The 24,452-nt window shown below is 43.7% G+C and overlaps 1 protein-coding gene across 2 annotated transcripts in view; it reads right to left on the minus strand.

Annotated features, from left to right (window-relative positions):
• Window positions 1-1,868: 1,868 nt before the first annotated feature.
• Window positions 1,869-24,452, minus strand: part of CAMK1D (calcium/calmodulin dependent protein kinase ID) — a 370,342-nt gene continuing 347,758 nt past the window's right edge. Inside the window, exons 10-12 of one of the 2 annotated variants that reach the window (XM_074942617.1) lie at window positions 16,344-16,431; window positions 15,649-15,787; window positions 1,869-10,343 (exon numbers count right to left, since the gene is read on the minus strand). In XM_074942617.1, the coding sequence (XP_074798718.1) occupies window positions 10,222-10,343; window positions 15,649-15,787; window positions 16,344-16,431 (349 nt within the window). In that variant the 3' untranslated portion in view covers window positions 1,869-10,221. Of the gene's footprint in view, window positions 10,344-15,644; window positions 15,788-16,343; window positions 16,432-24,452 lie in introns of both variants that reach the window. The other variant, XM_074942618.1, reaches the window with a different exon arrangement.

A 24,452-nucleotide genomic window follows, 5' to 3' on the forward strand; every position in this document is an offset into this window, starting at 1 on the left:
TTCTGAAGTGACCGAATACAGCATGCCTCACTGACAAGGGGCAGAGCTGAAAGCATAGGCACACAGAACTGACTGGTATGGAAATCCCAAAGGGGTAAATCACTTTGTAAATCACTGTAGTTTGTGCATTACACACCAGGCATTGGAGAGCTGGCCCTACATTCTGCAGCAAAGTCCTTAGATCCTGCAATGCTCAGATGGAAATTCTGCTGTTGCTCATCTCCCCATCCTTTATTGGACCTGGTTTATTCAGAATGATGACTTTTTGGGGCAGTGATCTTGAATTCTTATTTGTTCTCTCTTTCACTACCTAGCACACTGGTGGTGTTGTTTCAATAGCAAATAAAACAATAATGTTTCGAGAGCATTTAATTAATAATATATCCTCTCTTTGGGCATCATATCCCATATTGACCCGGAGATGGAATAGATAATAATTGTTTTTTTCATTGCTTGTAGGTCTGTTTGAATTCAGTGGGACTTGAGGGAGCTAAATACTTAGAATGATGGAATCATTAATTTGCATGACTGAGTGATCCTAATAATTAATACCTGTTCCATGTACCAGAGAAAGGTGACATTAAGCATTGGACTAGATCCTTCACTGGTGTAAATCAGGACAAGTTCACTGAAGTCATTGGAGCATTGGTGATTTACACTAACTAAGGCTTTAGCCCCTGTGACAGGGTCAGGTCAGATGGCTACAAAAGAGTGGTTGAAGGTAGATACATTAGTTCCAGGTTAAGCAGGTCCCTTTTCCCTGGGTAAAATAACAGGGACTATTCCAGAACACTCAGGAACTTTCTAGAACTAATTAAGGCAGGCAGGCTAATTAGGATACCTGTAGCCAATTGGGAAGCTGCTAGAATTAATTAAGGCTAATCAGGAGACCTGGTTTAAAAAGGCTCTCACTCCAGTTAGTGAGGTGCACGCAAGGAGCTGAGAGTGAGAAGGTGTGCTGCTGGAGGACTGAGGAGTACAAATGCTATCTGGCATCAGGAGGAAGGTCCTGTGGTGAGGATACAGGAGGTGTTGGGAGGAGGCCAGGGGGAAGTAGCCCAGGGAGTTGTAGCTGTTGCACAGGTGTTACACAAAACACTATAGACAGCTGTGATCCACAGGGCCCTGGGCTGGAACCTGGAGTAGAGGGTGGGCCTGGGTTCCCCCCATTCTCCTATTGGATACAGGAGGAGCTGACTTGGACTGTGGGTTCCACCAGAGGGGAAGGTCCCTGGCCTGTCCCCTGACCCACTAGGTTGACCAGCAGAGACTGCGGGGATTGTTCTCCTTCCTTTTCCCCATGCTGGCCAGTGACGAGGTTATCTGAGTGAATGGCAGATTTGAGCCACAAAAGTGGCCAAACTGAGGGCTACTGTGAATCTCTGAGGTGAGCAAAATCTGCCAATAAGCACAGCACCCACCAAGGTAGAGGAGGAACTTTGTCACACCCCCTATAATCATCATAGTTTACTTTAAGATGAGGTTGAGGAAAGAGCATGATTTTTTTTTAAATATTTGTTCCAAAAATTACATCTCTTACTCATTAAAATTTTGTAACTACTGCAATAACAGGAGACAGAGTAGCCTAGTGGATAGAGCACTGGCATGCTACTCAAGCAACCCATGTTCTAGTCCCAGCTCTGGTACTTGCCTGCTGGGTATCCTTGGTCAAGTCACTTCACCCCTCAGGTTTCCTATCTTTAAAATGGGAATAATGGTGCTGACCTCCTATGAGATCTACTGAGGATAAGAGCTACATTTTATAATCATCTCAGCCATATAATTTTCTTCCTCTCCCACACATGCAGAAGGATTCGTGTACCTGAAAGTAGTAAGACACTTCAGCTCATAATGATTTAATTGGATTTATTGGAGGAAAACAATTAATCATCCCTTTCACTTATCATTATGATAGAAATCTCGATATGTATACATGATTGTCAAGGCAGAGAATCATTTGCGACGTAGCCCCATTAACAATTTGCAGATTCGCAAACCCATTACGCAGGTTAAACTTTTTGCAATGCCTTAGTACATGCATGGAGTAAATACACTATTTCCCTTCATTTGGACAAGGATGTTGTTATGAAATTGTATCAATCACAAGACCTGTAATATTAGGCACACTGACATTCCTGGATTAAAATTGTAAGCTTTTTTTTCTTTTTGTTAATAAAACATGCTCGCATCTTTGTAAAAATAAACCAAGAGATGTTTTGCAGTCGAGTGCTATTTCGGGAATCCTTCCCAAATTTCCCTCTGGGCAGGCTGGGTCTTTTTTTGTCCCAAGCCAAATGTTAAAAATAAATAAAATGCAGAAATGCTGCTTCCCACCCAGAAGCAAAGACTCAGAAACGTCACTGGCCTGGATGAGCAGAAACACGAGTCACCTAGTAACTCACTCTGAGCTAATTCATAGATATTAAGGTCAGAAGGGACCATTATGATGACTGGTTCAATGTTCTACTCAAGTAAGTGAGATGTCAGGGCTGCAGAAGCTGGGTATGAATAAAGGGGTGGTAAATACTGACCTGGCTTTCTCACCTAGGGCAAGATTCAGCCGTTGTGACCCCAGGCTGTGCTTGGTGGGTGTAGAGGGTGATGGGGGAGGGATTCTGACTGAGGACTTCCTCTGTGTGCACAGCACAGCAGCACCTCTGTCTCCCTTGGGCCCTGATTCCACAAAGCGCATAAGCACATGCTTACCTTTAGGGCACACAAATTCTGTTGACTTCAGGGAGACTGATGTGCTTGGAGTTCTTTGCTGAACTGAGACTTTGCAGAAGGCCCAGCACACTGCCCACTGCTTTGTGGGCTAATGCAGAGGGCAGGGCCATAGCATAACCGTTCCCCTTCACCCCTCCCTGTACCCTTTCAGCCAGCAGGAAGAGCAACTCCTGCTTCATCCTTGTGATGCTAACACCAAAAGCACTGAGGAGGGAGGGATTATGTTTTCCAGTGGGATTCTAGTCAGCCCCTGTGCAAGGCTGTAAGGGTAGGAGAAAGTCCCACCTGGGACTCTCAAAATAGCTAGAAGGTTTTAAACTCACTCCCTACATCACCCTGGCCTTACTTTTGCTGAAATTCCCCTGCCAGGCATGCTGCTTCCAGGGAAATTGATTGTGAAGAAATGAGAGAACCCATCTTCCTATGGGCAAGCAATTTCATAGCTCTCAGCTGGCTCCCTTTGTGGATTCTGAGCTTTCAGTAATGTCCGACTCTTCTGTAATATAAACAGCAAACACTGAGCAATCAGGCAAATTACACTCTCAGCTGATTAGTTGAGTGGGGTTCCAGCACCGTTACTGAGAGCTGTGTGTGACCTCCTCTCTCTTGTCCAGCCTCAAAAAAGGAAATCATGAGTCAAATGATTTGTAGAGACCGATCAGCAGAAGAGAAGACGAGAATCATTTCCAGGTAGTACAGAAAATAGGGTTGAAGTCTTTTGTTGATAAATACAGGCTTGAACACATGGAGCGCAATGGGTTAAATGCAACTAAAAAAAAAAAGTTCTGACACTTGATGCTTTGGGAACAACATGACTTTAAGATAGTCAGCAACTGGCTCGGCCCACACCAACAGAGCATTCTGCAACTGATCTGCAAAAGCCAAATTCCAAGCGCTTCTCAGGAAAAGGGGGAAAATATGAATCGACTGAGCCTACGTTCCAGTCTAAGTTTTCCTGTTATCTTAAAGCACAGAGACATAGATACAACTAACATGTTTGCTTCGCAGCCCTCACTGTGCAGTAGATCTAGTACAAGGGATTTTAGTTGTAGATAATTTTTTTAAGCATATGTGCAAAAAAAACCACAACAGTTTGATTTCCCTGCACCAAGACAGGTGTAACTGACGGGTGCATAGAATGAAGCCCCTCTAGATAGTGATCTTCCCTTAAAAACTGCACAGCATTTAGTAAAAGGACAAAATACATTCTCAGGCTTTGCAGTGTTTTGTTCACAAAACATCAGCTTTTGCAGTTAGCGCTAGATAACAATGGATTTCGGGTTACACAGATATACATATAGTCATTTCAAAACCAAACTTAAAAGAAACCCCAGGGGACTGGGTCTGGAATGTGTTTACAGCAAAGGCTTGGGAAATGTAGAAATAGTACAATTTAATACATGCCGTGCAATATCATGCATTAATTGGATATTTTCATGTCATTGTGAGTTTAGCAGTGATTTTCACGACACTCAGAGCACACATGCCGTTTTCCCTCTCTATCATGGAAAAATGTAGGCACCGTGAATCTGACCGTGCTATTCGCTAATAGAAACCAAAGATCAATGCACTGATCAGCTGTTTTGTTAGGTGGGGTCCTGAAAAATAGCATCTAATATTAAGAAGCTCATACACTTAATTACAAATGTAGTTTATATGGATACAATCTTAAGTGAAGCCAGAATAGGAATTTATGTCTTGGGGCAAACTTTTAAATATCCATGACATCTGTATAAAATAAGTAATCACACCAAGGGGATATTGCACACACACTAAAGAAATTGTCTAGCAGACATGAATCTAAGGGTAAGATATTACTGATATAGCTGGAAATTTGGGATAAGTTTCAGGGATCACATAAAACTACTGCTGGGTGAATAATCTTCTGTTGAATAATTTACCAAATGAATTTTTTTTCACCAAATGTCCAAGAGCAGATTGCAATTCCCTCCTATATCTGTTACTTGAAATTACTGGCTGGATACTACTTTGTATTAGTGAGCATTCTGGTGCATTTGATTTTGATACTGTTTTGATTAGACGCACAAGTCACATGATAGGTTTCTTTCTGTTCTTTGAGTGGATGAGCATAATTCTTAGAATCAGGTTTCTGGTTCAAATGGTCACGATAATGAATGCAAAATTCCCTTCCCATGAATATTCTCTGGTATTTATTTAGGCCTGATTCAGCAAGGTATTTAAGCATGTGTGCAACGTGAAGATCACAAATAGTGCCATTGAACTGATATATCTGCAGAAACAACACTTTGAAGCCCTGATTCAGAAGGTACTTATGCATATGCCTAACTTTAAGCATGTGATGAATCCCATTAAAGTCAAATGGAAGTCAAAAATGTTTAAAGTTAGGCATGTGTTTCTGTACCTTGCTGAACTGGGGGTTCCAGGGTCTCCCTCTGCAAACAGTCTAGCCAGTAAATTGGTTCCCTGGAATATCTGCAGAGAACAAACACAGAAGTCTAAATTCTGTTTGTAAATTCAACCCAATGTTTTGCAGTATTTGCCCAACTCTGCTCAAGACAAGAAGTTGTTGGTTAGTGGGGGTGGAAACTTTAGCATAGGTTTCACTGAATCTGATAAATATAGATCCACCTCCACATTCACTTCTGTTCAGAATGTTCTCACTGCCTGCTAATGACTAAAGCTATTTGGGCTCGACCAGGGGCTTGTTTCCTCATGGCTTATCTGCTCTTCCTGCTTGAGCCTGCAGTACAGGATACCTTCCATCCACACCCCCCCCCCCCAACACCCTCCCTGCAGGCATGGAGGGCACCGAACCAGTGGGAAGGGTGTGATTCTGCAGTATACGATACCCCTTCTGCATCACACAACCCTGCACCATAGTTTACAAAGGCTTTGGTAGGCCTGGGTGGGTTAGGGGAGAAGTCAGGCGAAGCCATTGGTCTGTAACCATGAAAACGCATCTACAACTCTCTTCTATGGAGGAGGAATACACCAGTCACATGGTCTGTGGCTGGCATGGCAATGATGAAACAGATCCAATGGCACGCTGTCAATTTGCAAGGGTAAAACTCCTTTCGCCATGAGTTTCACCCCAGCGCTGAGATTCCCAGGGCAAGCCCCTGCCCTCGAGTGCCAAGATTTTTTCTATCAAGGTACTTGTATGGCCCTTCTCGTGGTGATGTCCAGATTTGTCTCCTAATGCTTCACTTGTGACGTTACAATGACCATCATGGCAACTAACTGTGATGTCATAAACATGGGATTCTGCTGTCAAAGAAGGATCAGGCAGAAAAGGGGGAAAATAAACCAGGGCTGTGAAGGAGAGAAACTTGTTATAGATGCAACTGTTGTCAACAATAGCAAAGCAAACCCAGGAAATACATGGATCAGAGGTTATACGTCCTTTTTTCTCAAGCTGGTGTCAATGTTAAAGTTCCCATTTAATTTCTGTTTTCAGAACAACCTAAAAATCATGTTCCCCACAGAATACACATTACATTATCATTTAATCCTTAGCAGCAGCGAATCAGTGTCTACTATTGTTTTTTTTTAAATTTAAGTCCACTATACTAACAGACAAACTAGAAGAAGGTGAAATAATAAAGCTTTTCTGAACCGACGAGTTTGATGGCACCTGCATGATAGTGGCCAATGCAGAAGAGACATTACCTGCCCAGAAATAACTAAAGCATAATCGGGGAGGGTGAGTTTCATTTCGCCCCAGTCAGTATTTTCCCATTCATCTGCCTCCTCACTAGCTGTGCTGCAGGGCCAATATCCAGTTTGTCTTTCCGGAGGTGATCCAGTGGGCAATCTAGGCTGCTTTAGGAATAAAAGGTCAAATGCAAAATCAGCAGTGTGTGGTACTGACACTGCAGAACTGACATTCAGTCTCAGAAAGTTCCCTGGCAGCCTACAGTCACCAGTCTCCTGCAGGCTACTGGCGTTAGCTGGGTTAGTTTTATGTTTTCCTGACAAGAACATTGGTGTTGGTGTCACAGATGAGAACTGTGACTCTGGAGGTAACAATTCAACAATCGAGGCTGCAAGCAAAGACTAGAAGTAGAGGGAGTCCAGGGGAAAAAAAAAAGTTAACAAATCACAGTGGTGCCACTTAAACAAATAAAGCTAAAAGATGCATAACTCAGAGAAGCATAACTCATGGGCAAGTCTCCGAAATAGAGATCACATGCAGTGAGCGAACCACTAATGGTTTGATGAGATGGCCCCTTGGAAAATAACTAGCCGTGCTTTCTTATCATACCTCACTCCCACCTGCACAGTAAAAATCTCCGCTCTCTGCTCCCCACAAATACCTGTCAGATCCCCAGCCACAGTTCTTGAGAAACAAAAGCTTTCCATCTCCTCAACTTCTGGCAGAAAGAAACATTTTACTTTTAACTTCTTCTGTTCCTTTTCTTAAGGTTCTAGTCCGAATAGAGCAATAATAAAATGATCCAATTCTTGTGGAATACCAGCAACATTAAGACAAATCTAATTTTCAGTCTAGAATGAAATGGAAACTATTGTAAAGCCACAGCTAAATGTGATACTGTTAGCATACAGCATGGCAGTATTGTAGACATACTGGACAGTGGCAGAAAATTGACCAAAAATCAATTGAGGGAGTGTACTCTTGCAATGGACTCGCCTTTACGTATGTCACTCCTCTTTATTTTGCAGAAGGAAAACATTTTATTTTTGCAAGACAAATTTGGACCATGCCATATTCTGATTATTGTTATAAGCAATTAAATCAAAATCAGAAACTTCAGTATGATGTTAGAAAAGAATGCAAATAGGGGCCGCTTGAGCTTCATTTTATATGCAGCAGCATATACAGGAAAGCGCCATCGGCCAAATTCTGGGTTAAACCAGTGTAAATGTGGTGTAACTCCACTGACTCAAAATCGAGTTCCTTCATATATTTACACAGGTGCAACTGAGATCAGAATTTATTTGGAAGATGAAGTTTTGAGATAACTTAAGGCTTTTAGGGCCTTATTATGACTTAAATTAAGGTCCCTTTGCACCAGTCTGGCAGCACAAATGGGTCTTAGAGTGGGCATAAATTGCATTAACAGCCACTTTAACCCCCTTTACACTGCCAGGGAGATGTAAAGAGACCTTAGTATGAATATGAATAAGGCCCTAAATGAAAAACACTGTATGTCCAGGGGCCCACTCCAGTTTTAGATAATGTAGGATTTTGGATAAGAGAGGCTCAGCTCGACAAGGTCCCACAGCACTGACTGCTGTTCCTGTCTACCAAATCTGGGGCAGGATTCTGCACCACTGAAACCAACAGGAAATTTACCACTGACTTCAATGGGACCAGGATCAGGCAGTTTAACGTGTTTCTTAGAAATTAATGGCTGTGGATTTTTGATTTTGCTTTGAGAACGGAGCCAAATAATCTCTTTGAAGAGCAATTACTCTATTAAAAACTGAGCATGCATATCAGTGCTCTGATATGTCACTATCACATGCTGGTCCAAAACCGCAGCTGGTGAAAATCAGAGTAGTTCAATTGACTTCAGTGGAATGACTCCACTTTACATTAGCTGGGGATCTGGCCCATTATGTCAGAGACTGGACGTACCTCTGAGGTTTTACAAGGTGATATATTGGAGGGTCAGATATCCACAGTGGAAAGTCAGATGCACACTAGTGTTTTATGGAGTTCACATTAAATCATTATCGTTTGAATGTCTGTGCTAGGCCCAATATGATATGGGGTTGTTGGGAATTTCTGGAGGAAACTGGTTAAATTATACTCCAAATCACCAGACTGAAAATGGTGCACAGATTAGTACGGACTCAACTGAGATCTATTATATGTAATATCTTTATGAGTGGCTAGTGCAATGACATCACTGTAAAGAGTTAGCACTCTGTGCAACCTGGTTTTCTTGAAATCCTGGCTTCTCTGAAGTTAATGGCCAAACTCCCACTGACTTCAATAGGGGCAGGATTTCACCTTACATCTTTGAAATCTCAATGAAAAGTAAATGTCATGACTTTTCGTAGCATGTTCACTACGGCCGTATACATTCAGATGTGTCTGTGACTGGTTCATCTAATTCTTTACAGACAATAGCTGACACGGATGTGGCAACAGAATAGTTTAAGGAAAAATTAATCCTGCCTCCCTGTGGATATGGACGTATTTGGGATATAGGGAGCTAGTACTAGCTTAAATGTGCCTGATTCCCATGAACTCCCCTTCTACCTTTTCTCCTCCCAGAAGAAAAATCAAAGCTGGGAATGACTCGTAGAGATCTGGACCCATCTCACAAGGTTCGTAAGTGTGGTGAGCTCTGAACACTGCCTTCTCTTCTGTTCCAGGATATTTAAAACATTTATGATAAAGCAGTGACAGTGCCCCTGTTTTTGGCCTTTTCTATGCTTGCGGTGGTGTATGGGGGACAGGTAGCTTATAGGCCACAGTGAAAGGCTGGCTGCGTCCACATTGCAGTGCGTATCATTATCTCCACTTTACAGATGGGGAAACTGAGGCACGGCATTGGTTTTTTTTTTTAAAGACCAAAACTTTCAAAAATGCTTTCTGATTTTGGTGCCCAGCTTGGGGCACCTGAGGCCTGGTGCTGAGCCACCAATAACTTCAGCTGAAGTCAGTGGGTTGCAGTGCTCACCAGCTCTCAATTAGCAGGCCCCAAACTGGAGGTACTCAAAATCAGAAGCCACATTTGAAATTTTTGACTTTGGGCAGTGACTTGCCCAAAGCTCAAGCGGTGAGTCAGTGGCAGAGATGGGTATAGAACCCAGGCTCTCCTGACTCCTAGTTATGTGGCCTCCCTGATGGACCACAAGGGGTTTAGCAAAGGAATAAGAGCTGCAGGATGAGGCATTATATCATTTTTCACATGCTTGCTGAACTAAGGGCTTGAACCATTGTTTCCAAGAAGGAGGAAGAGAGGGAAAGCAGATTGTTTCAGTGTAACGGCACCCCTAGATCTGGACAGGTTTACAATCCAATTTTAGGAATTAAAAATGGCATGCATGCCTTTGAAACCCTCCTGTTTTGTAAGGTCAATGCAAATCTCTACCTACAGAAGTAACCTATCCCTCAGCAAACTGGAAGGAGGGATGCAACTGGAAGTACTTGCTAAAAGAAAAAAAAGTCTATTTCTCAAAAATTATCTCTATTTAAATAATCCAGCCGAGACCTTTTTAGTTAATGGAAAAAAAATACAACATAGACTGTTACCTACACTGAGAAGAGAGTAAATCACCAGGAAAAAGATCGCGCGTCTGTTAGTTAGAACATTGCTAGATTCATATATACAGCACCAGAGACTGTTAAATCCATTCCCCCTGGAGTCATTGCAGTTTGTGCTAAATGAAACATTTCAGAATTGCAGTATAAAATATGGCCATAAAAAATCTTCTCTCTTCTAGTCCTTCGCCGAGTGCACAATGCAGGATGAAATCACTCGGACTAGGTACGCTCAACCCGATGGCTTCCCCGTCTCCATGCTCCTCCGCTGATCACTTGCTCCCCGTGTGCACTGTTGTTACTGTGGTTGGCCTGGGTCTCCGTTCTCCTCCTACTGCAGAAATACCCGAAGAAGCAGAAGAAACAAAACTACAGAGAGAAGATGGGGACATACCTAAAAGGAAAGCCAGAAAAACCGATGAGCAAACTGTTCGAACTCTGATTTGCTGAGCCAGAAATGACCTGGGTCATTCTATAAAGCAGGGAGGAAATAGCCACTGGAAGGACAACCGAGCATGGTTTTCCCATTTTTCCTGCAGCGATGAAGTAGCAGCTATGGATTCATTGGGGCATATTCTCCCTGCTGTTCCATGGGCAGTTTCTCCCACCAGTATCAATAGGCGTTTCATGCATGGATCATGAAGAGAATATGCCCAATTACGGTACCCATTTAGTTAGAATGGTGCTATATTTTTTGATTGGAGACTCATTGCATCTTTTATAATAAAGAGTTTTCTGATTTTAAAAAGCCCTCCAGAATTGTACTAATCCCCCAGACTTACAAAGACATCTGCACCAGGGATGGTCAAAATTGTTCTGCAGAAACTGTTTTTTTGATTGAAAATTGTTTTTTTGGCTAAATTTTGTGTGTGAAAAGTGTCTTCTTTCCACAAAAACCTCAATATTTGGTCTAAAAAAATGAACACCCAAACCCCAAAATGTTTCAGTCGAAAGCCAAAATATTTTGCCTGAAAACCGAAATATTTTGGTTTTTGATATTTCAACCAAAAGTCAGAAAACGCTACAGAAAATTACAATGAAAACAAAGAACAACAACAAATTTTGTCAAAAATTTCCACAAACCCAACCCCCTATTTTCTGACTGACTCTAATATGCACTTCAACTTCAAACAGATTTTGTACCCAGAAACGGCCAGGGTTGGCTCTATACATGGTTTGAGACGGCACATCACATGGTGAAACTCTGTTAGTGACGACGGTAACTAAATGCGTCCGCGCTGCCAGAGTCCTGGGCTGCTGCACACAGCAGTATTCCTGGTGCTGGTTCAGCACACAGGATTTTTGCAGTGCAAACAGGATGCCCTAAATATGTCCGTGTAATTGGTTTAGCCAGTCCTCTCTTCCCATCCTGTTTTCTGGGTGGCAGGAACTCCCGGAGTGCATTGCACCACATGCTGCTGACGTTACTCTCTGTGCATGTGCACTGATGCTCTATCCTCTGCTAAGGCACTGGGATACCTGCCCAGATTTTCCCTGTTGGCACCAGTGCAACCATAGTTAGGCAGCTGGGAATACAGAGGCACAAACAAGCTGTGGTGTTAGAACGGCTGCTGAATGGGTAGCAGCTAAGGCAGGGGTGGGCAAACTTTTTGGCCTGAGGGCCACATTGGGGTGCGAAACTGTACGGAGGGCTGGGTAGGGAAGGCTGTGCCTCCCCAAACAGCCTGGCCCCCCGCCCCCTATCCGCCCCCTCCCACTTCCCGCCCCGTGACTGCCCCCCTCAGAAGCTCCGACCCATCCAACCCCCCCCGCTCCTTGTCCCCTCACCGTCCCCTCCCGGGAACCCCCGCCTCTAACTGCCCCCCCGGGACCCCACCCCCATTGAACCCCCCCTGCTCCCTGTCCCCTGACTGCCTCGACCCCATCCATATCCCTGCCCTGACAGGCCCCCCAGGTCTCCCACGCCTATCCAACCCCCGCTGTTCCCCACCCCCTGACCACCTCCCCCGAACCTCCGCCCCATCCAACTGCCCCCTGTCCTCTGAGTGCCTCCCTCTCGAAACCTCCTGCCCCTTATCCTACCCCGCTGCTCCCTGCCCCCTTACCATGCTGCTCAGAATGGCAGGACTGGAAGCCGCACCGCCTGGCCGGAGCCAGCCAAGCTGCCCGTGTGGTGGCAGCGCTGCGGGGCAGGGGGGACAGCAGGGGAGGGGCCAAGGGCTAACTTCCCCAGCCGAGAGCTCAAGGGCCGGGCAGGTCCCGCGGGCCAGATGTGGCTCGCGGGCTGTAGTTTGCCCACTTCTGAGCTAAGGTGACTGTGCCCTAACCAGATTCAAAATCACAATTAAGAGCATTAGGGTCAGATTCTCTCATCTGCTCAAGGACGAGAGGGTGGGTCAATTGACATGGTTTACAGTCACATTTACATTCCTTCCATCCTGAGACTGACCCCCAGTATAAACAGCCTGAAGCCCGCTACAACTTTTCCCCAGGTGCCCCTGGCCAAAAGGACATTCCAGCATCTGGGGATCGCTTGGATGTAAAGATATCCCAGCCACATCCCCTTTTCTGTCACGGTAGAGACCTGCTATTCTGGCTGTGCACTGTAATCCGCATGTTTCCCCCGACACTTGAGCAGCATAAAGCAGCCAGATAGGGCTGAGAGTCTGGCCCATATCCTGGGCAGGGCCTGATTTACTTATTTAGACTCATGCCTCCTTTACCGACATGTAATTTATACTGCCCTAATGCATCACTTCTGAGTTAGCCTCATTTTCTCACACAAGCAGGAGAGAATTAGAATGTACCCTGGAAAATCTAATCTCAGACTATTGTAGCCCCGGCTGCTCTTCATCAGTGTTGAAACTATTACAGTACAAATACCAACGTGCAGAGGGCCAATATATTTTGTGACAGCATAACATTTACTATTAATGGTATTAATCAGTATTAAAAATCTTAGCACTGACAGCAATTGATTTACGTAGCTCGCCATTCAGTCACAGCTGCTTGTTACTTCGAGCACTGCCATCTGAATAATAAGATACATTCCAATAACGGAGCCGCATAATTTGCTTCATTGTTATATAATTGTTAATAAGCATCTCTTGATGCTGAAGGGCTGAATCTGTATAACTCTGTGCCCTATTTCTATTCTTCCACTCCCCCTCTATCAGACATTCTCTAAAATAAAATTAAGTTTGAAAAATTAGAAGATGAAAGTGATGGCCACACTTTCTGGATCTCTGGGGATTCCCTCTTGTGTTGGGGGAAACACGCGGATTACAATGCACAGCCAGAATAGCATGACAGAACCCGTACAGCTAGCATGGCTTTCCCCTGAATCCCAACAGAGAGCTGACTTTGGAGGCACTCCTTGAGAGGCACTTTGGAGGCATTGTTTGAAACAAGACTGGTCAGTGGGTTGAAGAGAGACTAACGTGTTACACTGGCTGGCAATGAACTAAAGGTTGGTTGCAGTGAATAGCTCGGCTTCTCCTCTTCTTATATAGAGTAAAAGCCATTCACTTGAGTGGAGTTATTCCTGATTCACATGAGGGAAAGTGGAAGGGGAGTGAAGCCCCATATCTGTGAAGCAGGAAGAACCTGGATTTTCTTTAGTCACTCACTTTGTGTGGGGCCACAGGCAAGTCACTTGACCTACTTGTACATCTATCTGCAGCTGTGCAGTATTTTTCCCATGTAAGAAATTCTTTCCCAAATAAAACTACTGAGAAAGAAGGAGGCAGGAAAGAGCTCTTCAGAGATATTCCTTTTTCCCAGGACCCAGCTGATCTGCAGATTGTATTGGATGTATAAACTTTCCCTTATTTTCATGAGTTGTATTTGCAGAACCCTATGGGGTTCTGCCACTACTTGCTGCATTCCCTCTAACTGTTCTCTTTAATTTATTGTGTATTCACGAGTAAGACCTCTCATTGTGTTCCGTTTGGGATGCTAAGGAATCTTGCAGTTCTTTTCTGCCTTAAATTCCAGGTGACATACAAACATAAACAGCTCAGCACGTCTGGTCCACTCTTAATGTCCTTGGCTGCTTAATCCATCATTCTTGCAACATTCCACTGCCAGATATTGTACTGGGCTATCTTAGCATTTGTAACAGCTGTAAGTGAATTTTGTTCTTGGTCTCATCCTCCCCTTCACCACCATTGTAAACAGTGATTTCCTCATTATAATAATCAAAACCCATTTGAGATCAGAAGCAGTGACAGTTTAATCTTCCATTATCTACAGTTAACAGTGAAATCAGCAATCAGATTCTCTGGGTCTAACTTAGGTCCCACATTTGTGTACTGTACTCAGATTCAAAATGAAACCTCAGATCTTCATGCAACAGGCTCTCTGCTGCAGTCTACCATGGTGAGAATGTTTTAGCTCCACACTAGAAGTGATAAGAGGCATCATATTATTCATATGTGGGTGACAGTTGGGTGATTTAAGAAGACCACCTGGGAGAAAAGGAGTGCTTTCCTGTAAGCTGCTGGAGCGTGTGGAACTTGGCTAGAGTGGCGTGTTCCAGGCAAAAAGGTTTTAGTGGGATATATTTCCACTGATGAAGATTATCTGTATGAATCTCTATGGTGCCTGAAATGCAAATGGAAAGAGCTCTATTTTGGCTGACATTGCTTGAGTTGGGTGGGAGGAAGCAGAGGGGCTTGGCAGCCGTTGTAGTCCTTGCAGGCATTCTGGCTGATGCAGCCGGAGTGCTTCCAAGGTGCTGGAGGGTGCGCATGCCAGAACGGGGGCTGTCATGTCTTTTAACTGAGTCCCTATGTACTTCCTTGCATTCACGAACAGAGTATGGCAGGACTTTGCAAAGGGGTGCAAGGTGGTGGACAGGGGTGGGAAGGGGAGAAAGCAGGGTCAGCCAAAATCTGTCCCAAAGAGTAGGGTGATTAAGGACTAAACATACAGTTCCATACACACCATAGTACAATAGTACAATGAATCAAACACTGTGGCATGTTGCTGTAGAAAGAGCCAATTAAACCACCACTGAAACTGAGCAGTAACTTGCAGTTTAATAAGCCATTAGCATGCCTATTCAGTCGCACATATTAAATCTCCATATAAGAGGACCTGATCTAATGGCTAAATTTATATCCCCCATTTAATTGGCTTTTTGTGATGTAAAAACCTCAAAAGATAGAGAGCAGGGAAGAGTAAATCATGTTCAAAGGTTAGGTATAAAATGAACTTCATTGTGAAGGAAACCCTGCACTCTCCCAAATGATCCCTGTTGCTGACACCTCACCCTTCCCTGACATTCAGAAAAATATATAGGGCAGGTGTTCAATCCCTTAGGCAGCTTTGAAATACCAGTCATGATGTAGAACAATCAAGACACTGCGCCAAATCTGGTCTTGTTGTAAGAGGGTATGACTGCTACTAAAATAAAAGCGATTTGTGTCCACTGACATCAGAGCCGATTTTCCCCACTGATTCTGATGTCTCAGCCAAGGTGTAAATATTACAGCCAATCAGAAAATAGTCCCAGCCCCCCTCCCCCCATGGGGAAAGTGAAAATACCGTAGGGTCAAATTTGTTGGGCTCACGCAGAGCTGATGCGAGGAAAGCAGAGTGATATGAGCTTTGATCCAGGTTGCTGTCAAAGCTATCACACATTGCAGGAGAGAGCAACAGAGGGTGACTGCTGATTGATCATCGATACCCTGCTAGGAGTTGGCAGCAGCGTTGCTATGCTGTCACGTACTTACAATCCTTCCTGGTTGTTCCATCGGGAAGCGGATTGGCCAGGCTGAGGGTGCTTGCCACGCTTGCATTTGAACTGTCCAAGCTACTGCCAAGATGTAACTTTCTCATATGTCTCACAACTGCTGTGGCATTAAATGCTTGCTGGAAAGAGAGAGAGAGAGAGAAAAAAACAAACCCACAGAAACACTTGGTTGTGAATTTATTCTTTTCTTTCAGAATTGTCAGATATCTATTTTAAAATAATAACTTTAAGGAGTTACTCTTTCGTAAACTAGATACAGAGAAAATAAAATAAAAAATAAAACCCTTTCTCAAGGCTTGATCCTGTAACTCTTACTGCCAGTGAGAAGCGCTTATGTAAACGCTGCTCTCTCTCACGGGCCCCTCTGTGTCCAACCTGCAGAAGACAGGAATCTGTTCTAGCAGCAGCTACAGGGCCTTGACTCTTTAGCTCAAGCTATAGCAACTCACATGTTTTGGGTCTGGAGGTTCCTGGTTCAATCCCCTGTACAGCAGCTGTAGCTTAGTGATGTAAGTAGCACTATTCTATCTACAATTCTGAGCCACAAATAAGATGTTGCATCATCCCTTTAAAAGACTGTAACACAATTCAGTGTACAGGAAGGTAGCACATCCTTTAGAAAACAGGTAAGTGTTACTGGCTTGGAGTGTAACCCCCTGAGAATGTTGCACTTACTCTCCATTTGCTTTTTGCAAAGTTCTTTCGGATCTGAGCACTGACGGACTCATGGATATTTTTGCTGAGGGCTGTGTCCCCTGCAATCCTGAAACAGAAAAACAAGATCTTTTTACAGATTCTTTGCTCTAAAACAGCCATCTTTAACTGTAACACCTCTCGCTTTTATAACTCATGGACTCAAAGATTCTAAGGCCACAAGGAACCACGGTAATCGTCTAATCTGGCCTCCTGTATAACACCTGCCATAGAACTCCTCTGAAATCGTTCCTGTTTGAATTAGAGCAGGTCTTTTAGGGAAAAGATCCAATCTTGATTTAAAACATACCAGTGATGGAGAATCCACCAAAACCTTTGGCAAGTTGCTCCCATGGTTAATCACACTGACTGTGAAAAATTTGCATCTTTTTTCCAGTTTGAATTTATCTAGTTTCAACTTCTAGCCATTGTATGTTGTTATATCTTTGTCTGCTAGATAGAATAAGCCTCTATTATCAGATTTCTGCTCCCCATATAGGTACTTACAAATTGTGATCAAGTCACCTCTTAACCTTCTGTTTGTTAAGCTAAATAAATCGAGCTCCTTCAGTCTATCACTATAAGGCACGTTTTCCAACCCTTTGATCATTTATAAAGGTGACCAGAGGTGGTCAGTGTAAAGCATGATTGTTCATCTATTGAAATTATGGTATCATCTATTCTAGGGTTTTTTGTCTCTGACTTCCCACTGTTGTTACCACTGGTTTAGACCAGTACTGATAGCATTGATGGGAGCATTAGTGTAACAAAGTGCCGAAGGACACCGGCATTTTGACCACTGTGTAATGTAGACTCGATCTAAGCAGGATTAGACAACGTGGTGGTTAAAAGGCCACCTATAATCCTGTCTCTGCTAGCACACCCAATGTTGTTTCCATTTTATTTTGTTGGTGTGTGGCTTCTTTCTAGTACAAATACAGATCTGGGTAAAAACACCAGTTTTTTCTTTTACTATATAGGATTTCTAAAGTTTTAGCATGAACATTTTATCCTCCGAACATGTGGCAGTTTCCAAAAGAACTCCAGCCTGCCTGAATTGTGTTTGCACTGGAGATTTTCCTGCCACACCAAAATGTATGGAGTTGTTCATCATAACTAATGTAAGTTTGCACTCAGTAAAGCAGATACATGGAGTCTCTTAGCAAAGAAACGTGGACTGTATGAGATTAGCTCAATCTCCACAAGACACAGCGTTAAACATTTCTAGTTCTTGCATCAATAATATATTTATGCACAAAGGGACAAATTCATCCCTCCTGTAAATCCAGTTATCTCAGTGGAATTACATGTGGGGTAAATCTGGCCCATCAAGCCAGAAGGGCTATTGTAACAACAGTCACAGGCGTCAAGGATACCATGCCAGAGGACAGAGGTAAATCCTTATTGTAAGCCTGACCCAAGTCGTGGGGCTGAAACCAGGAAGTAAAGGCTGGGCTCCTGGGTGATTTCACACATTCATTACCACCTGAAACCTTCAGACTAGCAGGGACCTTGGCAAAAAAAAAAAATGCAAGAGACGGTTACAGTGTCCGCAAAGTTTCTTGGAAGCCAAGTGACATTGCAGAGAAACTGGAGAGGATGCAATCCTCCACATTGATAAATCTGACAAGTCCAGAAACATTGAGATCTGCAGTACCTTCCCAGCAGGAGCACAAAGGGGCCTACAAACTGGTAAACAAAGTCATTCATAAATTTCAGGAACACTATGCCCCACATATGAATATTGTCGGTGAAAGAACAGTTGCTTAACAAGGTACCAGCTGAGACCATTATACCGTTTGTCTGCAGGGCTAGTGGAAAACTGTGCTCCTTGAATGAAAGTGTTAATAAACTGGACAGGAACAGTTTATGTTTCCCACTTGAGCTTGTCCACTTTTATTTTAGAAACAAGGGCAGTACCACTACTTGGGAATGTATTTACTTCTATAATCTCTTGCTTTTACTATTTTAAAGGTGCTCTAGAATGCACAGCTGTAGCTCACGAAAGCTTATGCTCAAATAAATTTGTTAGTCTCTAAGGTGCCACAAGTCCTCCTTTTCTTTTCATCTGCTATACGTGACTCTGTACCGGACCTGGATTTCATAGATAAGCGATACTTTCACAGTTTGGGGATCATTTTCTGAAGATCAGGTGGTGTTTTGACCATTGTTTTCAAGGCTTCCAATGGCTTATGATCTGTTTCTGCCTCAATCAGTTTCTGCCCGTAAACATATTCATGAAACCACACCCACCTAAATACAATTGTTATCGTTTGTAAAAACAATTTGTCAGTTTGGACATAATCCTGTTGCGTGTTAGCCAGTTCTTTCCCTGCTCTGCCACCGAGTTCCTGTGTGACCTTGGACAAGTCATTTACTCTCTCTGTGCCTCAATTTCTCCATCAGTAAAATGGGGATAACAATATGTCCCTATCTCACAAGGGTGTTGTGAGGATAAATACATTAAAGACTCTGAAGCATTCAGCTACATAATGGGGACCATATATCTTTGTAAGTATGGGCAATTGTCTTGCAGGACAACCCTCAACCAATCATACAATAAAATAAAATAATAATAATAATAAAAATAATAATGAAATAAACAAGAAGAAAAAGACTACTTTGTACTTATATAAGTCCTTCCATCTGGAGGATCTCAAAACACTTTTTAAATATTAATGAATACTGCAGGTGGAAGCTACTTAGAAAAGCAACATGAGTAAGGCCTCTGTCCAATAAAAAAGGACTGGAATAGAGAATGCTTTCATGAGGTGCTGAGTATCACACAGGACTGGATGAAGACTAGCTAAACGGACTGAGCTTTTCATTGCTGGGTAACTGGCTCAATCTGGCATACGTCTACCATATCTGAAAGTTGTTATAACCTGACCGCTCTTTGTGAGAAAGCTAGCCTTTAGTCTGGTTGTGAATGGAGAGGTATCCGCATCACAAGCGTTGCTAGCTGGCATCACTGTGGACAATCTCAGTGCAAAGGTCAAGGACCAAATGAGCCCTAGGAGCTGAACTGTCCTCGAGGGTTGAGGTATGAAGCCCATTGGTAGGGCAGTGGGTAGAAGCTGGTTTTGTGGATACATCCAAGACTTCAGAAGTCAGTATGGGAAGTCTGACAACTTTCTCAAGAACTCAGGGCCTGCTCCAATGAGGTGTGCTTGCAGTGGGAACTGCGGGAGCTCAAGAACTTCCAGGAAGGGACAGCAATGGCCAGGTTGTTATTGCCATAACAAGTAGCACCTTCCTCCACAAGTAGTTCCTTGGAAGCTACTGGGACTGTTCATCTCGAGTAAACATAATAGAATCTAGCCCTAAAGTTGCAAAATAAATTAATGTATTCATCACATCTTATTTTATCTAATCTGATTTATTTTATCCATCTATCTGGGTTCAGTTCTACCTTTACTATCTAGCTAGACAGAGCATTACTGAACTTGAAAGGAACCTCCAAGAGGGACAAAAACAGTACACTCCCTTTTGGATGATTCTTCGGCAAAATACTGCAAGCACATATTTCTCTCAGCCTGCCCCTCCTTGCCCACAAGGGCAGTCAGAATCTTTCATTGAGTATTATCTTCAGAACCCTCAAGCTTATCGAAGGCAGCCAATTCAAACTTTCTGCGGGCCAAATACTGCTTGGAAATACTCTGGAGTATGACGACATGAAACGTGGGGTTAGCGGTGATGGATAATGCTGGAGGAACATAACAGTTCTGATTTTATATACACATATACAAACACACACACACACACGTGCATACAGTATCGGAGATACTCCAAAATAAATAGAGTGCAGGGATGAGCCGGAGAGGAGTTTGATTTCATGCTGTTCGCATCCCTGGTTCCCTTCAGGGAGCCATTTCACACTTCAAACAACACTTTCTGAAAACAGAGCTCTTTGTAAACTCTCTTCCTCCCCTGGATATGACTTCTTATCTGACTAGTGTGTCCAGCACACAATATACACTTAGTGGGACTATTATAATTTGCAGGGACCCAAGCAATAGCAGGACAACAAGCTTCTGCACGGGCAGGGGGAAATCAAGCCCCGTCTACTACTTATATGGCTCCCCCGTCGCCAGAGTATCTGAGTGCCTCACAGTCTTGACTGGATTTATCCTCACAACACCCTTATAAGGGAGGGAAGTGCTGCTATTCTCATTTTACAGACGGTGAGGTGAGGAAGACAGTCTAAGGTCACCAAGGAAGTCTGTGGCAGAGCAGGGAATTGAATGCAGGTCTTCCAAATCCCAGCTGAGCCCCATAACAACTGGACCATACCTCCTCTCCTAGGCAGGGGGGCTGGAACAATGCTGAGCGCCACTGAACCAAACTGTAAACCTGTATATAATGGAAACCATTTCAAGCCAGGGGGAGTGGCAGCACCCCCTGCACCTCTAGTTCCAGCATCTATGCTCCTAGGGAGCATGTAAGTGATCTGGTTCCTTTCCCGCCAACCTGACTGATGGAGGCTGAGCTAGGGCCAGTTCATGAACTACAGACCTCTCACGGATTTCAGAGTGACAGCTCTGTGTATCCTGATGGAAAAAATCAGACCTTTGGGTTTCTACCTCTCGCTTTTAATCACTTCACTCTGAGCTATGTGGCTATGTGCCTTAGAGTAGGATCTGAATTCTGCCCTAGCAACATACTTAATAGAGACAAGGTAGCTGAGGTAATATCTCTTCCGGGACCGTGGAAAAGACAAGCTTTCAATCTCCACAAAGTTCTTCAGGTCTGTGGAGCTTGAAAGCTCGTCTCTTTCAACAACAGAAGTTGGTCCAATCAAAAATATTATTCACGCACCTTATCTCTCTCATATCCTGGACCGACAGAGCTACAACAGTACTGCAATAATACATTTAACAAACATAATTGCTATCATTAATACTAGCATAGAAAATATTAAAATGTATGAAGCTGCAGCAAATCACAACCCTTCTTTTGTTACCCTAGTTTTCCATGTCATTTTCTGAAAATTCACAGTGGAATGATGAAACCATATATTCACCTTTGCAACAAAAGGTAAACGATAACCCTGGCAAAAGAGAGTATAAATCACCTGTAGCTTAAGCTGGAGAAACTGTGTAAATGTGCAGATTATGCAGTTTAGGATGTAATCATCTCTACCAACAGGGCTTAGATATTGCACTTTTTCTTTTGCAATACTTCATTGTAATTATTAGCCTCCTTTTTCTGCCAACTCTGAGTTTAAACATACCGTCTTCCTGCCAAGGCCATTTGATTATAAACAGAAAAGCAGCACATACACACAGGCATCTGGGGAACAGATACAGTTCAGAAAAATGGATCGTTGGGAAGAGGCGTTTTAATTTCTTAGGCCCTGATCCTGCAAACACCTTAAGCACATGAGTAGCTGTAGACACCCAAGTAGTTTCACCAAATTCAATGGGACTATTCAGGTGCATAAAGTTACTCACACATTTAACATTTGCCGGGATCAAGCCCTGAGTTTTCCCAATTTGCTTGTTTCCTTGGGAATTTTTTATTGAAAAGATGTGATAGTTAACAAGAGTAACAAGAAGGGTTTCTTCAGGTATGTTGGCAACAAGAAGAAAGCCAAGGAAAGTGTGGGCCCCTTACTGAATGAGGGAGGCAACCTAGTGACAGAGGATGTGGAAAAAGCTAATGTGCTCAATGCTTTTTTTGCCTCTGTTTTCACTAACAAGGTCAGCTCCCAGACTGCTGCGCTGGGCATCACAGAATGGGGAAGAGATGGCCAGCCCTCTGTGGAGATAGAGGTGGTTAGGGACTATTTAGAAAAGCTGGACGTGCACAAGTCCATGGGGCCGGACGAGTTGCATCCAAGAGTGCTGAAGGAATTGGCGGCTGTGATTGCAGAGCCCTTGGCCATTATCTTTGAAAACTCGTGGCGAACGGGGGAAGTCCCGGATGACTGGAAAAAGGCTAATGTAGTGCCAATCTTTAAAAAAGAGAAGGAGGAGGATCCTGGGAACTACAGGCCGGTCAGCCTCACCTCAGTCCCTGGAAAAATCATGGAGCAGGTCCTCAAAGAATCAATCCTGAAGCACTTACATGAGAGGAAAGTGATCAGGAACAGTCAGCATGGATTCACCAAGGGAAGGTCATGCCTGACTAATCTAATCGCCTTTTATGATGAGATTACTGGTTCTGTGGATGAAGGGAAAGCAGTGGATGTATTGTTTCTTGACTTTAGCAAAGCTTTTGACACGGTCTCCCACAGTATTCTTGTCAGCAAGTTAAAGAAGTATGGGCTGGATGAATGCACTATAAGGTGGGTAGAAAGCTGGCTAGATTGTCGGGCTCAACGGGTAGTGATCAATGGCTCCATGTCTAGTTGGCAGCCGGTGTCAAGTGGAGTGCCCCAGGGGTCGGTCCTGGGGCCGGTTTTGTTCAATATCTTCATAAATGATCTGGAGGATGGTGTGGATTGCACTCTCAGCAAATTTGCAGATGATACTAAACTGGGAGGAGTGGTAGATACGCTGGAGGGGAGGGATAGGATACAGAAGGACCTAGACAAATTGGAGGATTGGGCCAAAAGAAATCTGATGAGGTTCAATAAGGATAAGTGCAGGGTCCTGCACTTAGGATGGAAGAATCCAATGCACCGCTACAGACTAGGGACCGAATGGCTAGGCAGCAGTTCTGCGGAAAAGGACCTAGGGGTGACAGTGGACGAGAAGCTGGATATGAGTCAACAGTGTGCCCTTGTTGCCAAGAAGGCCAATGGCATTTTGGGATGTATAAGTAGGGGCATAGCCAGCAGATCGAGGGATGTGATCGTTCCCCTCTATTCGACACTGGTGAGGCCTCATCTGGAGTACTGTGTCCAGTTTTGGGCCCCACACTACAAGAAGGATGTGGATAAATTGGAGAGAGTCCAGCGAAGGGCAACAAAAATGATTAGGGGTCTAGAGCACATGACTTATGAGGAGAGGCTGAGGGAGCTGGGATTGTTTAGTCTGCAGAAGAGAAGAATGAGGGGGGATTTGATAGCTGCTTTCAACTACCTGAAAGGGGGTTCCAAAGAGGATGGCTCTAGACTGTTCTCAATGGTAGCAGATGACAGAACGAGGAGTAATGGTCTCAAGTTGCAATGGGGGAGGTTTAGATTGGATATTAGGAAAAACTTTTTCACTAAGAGGGTGGTGAAACACTGGAATGCGTTACCTAGGGAGGTGGTAGAATCTCCTTCCTTAGAGGTTTTTAAGGTCAGGCTTGACAAAGCCCTGGCTGGGATGATTTAACTGGGAATTGGTCCTGCTTCGAGCAGGGGGTTGGACTAGATGACCTTCTGGGGTCCCTTCCAACCCTGATATTCTATGATTCTATGAAAGTCATAGGCACACTTTGAAGTGAGCTATATCTGCGTAGGTGCACGACTGGGATAACTAATGAATGCAGTCATTGTTGTAGTCGTGTTGGTCCCAAGATATTAGAGAGACAAGGTGGGTGAGGTAATATCTTTTATTGGACCAACTTCTGTTGGTGAGAGAGACAAGCTTTTGAGCTTACACAGGTTGTCTTTGGGTCCAGAAGAAAAGCTCTGTGTAGCTCAAGCGCTTGTCTCTCTCACCAACGGAAGTGAGTCCAGTAAAAGATATTACCTCACCCACCTTGTCTCTGGAATAATTAAGCCTTTCTTACTGGGCAGGTAGTTTTCTCTTGCATAGTTAAAATGTTTTTTTCCACAATCAAACTCTGATATGTTTTGTGAAACAGTTTCTTTTATTTGAATTTTTACCTCATTGCTTGTGACAGATCCCAAAGACCTGGCCTCACAGTAAAACATGTAAAACAGAGGAGGAAGCAAGAAAATATCATTGCATGCATAAACTGATGGGCTCCCTCAGGAAGGTCAATGCCACAATGTTCCAGGCCCTTCACTCAGGGCACAAGTTGTTAGTTAAACAGAAAATTTAGGCATAATACCAAAATGAAGGAGTTCCTCTGCCAGCACGGGCTACATTTCCCAGAGGCTTTTCCTCCACCTCTCTCAGCCCTGCCAGGTCTTTGCTCTGACCCAGCAACTACTACAAGAACCTACCTCTTCCCTGCAATTCTGCAGCTCAG

Source organism: Natator depressus, chromosome 1 (assembly GCF_965152275.1).
Source record: "Natator depressus isolate rNatDep1 chromosome 1, rNatDep2.hap1, whole genome shotgun sequence".
Taxonomy (NCBI): Eukaryota; Metazoa; Chordata; order Testudines; family Cheloniidae; genus Natator; species Natator depressus.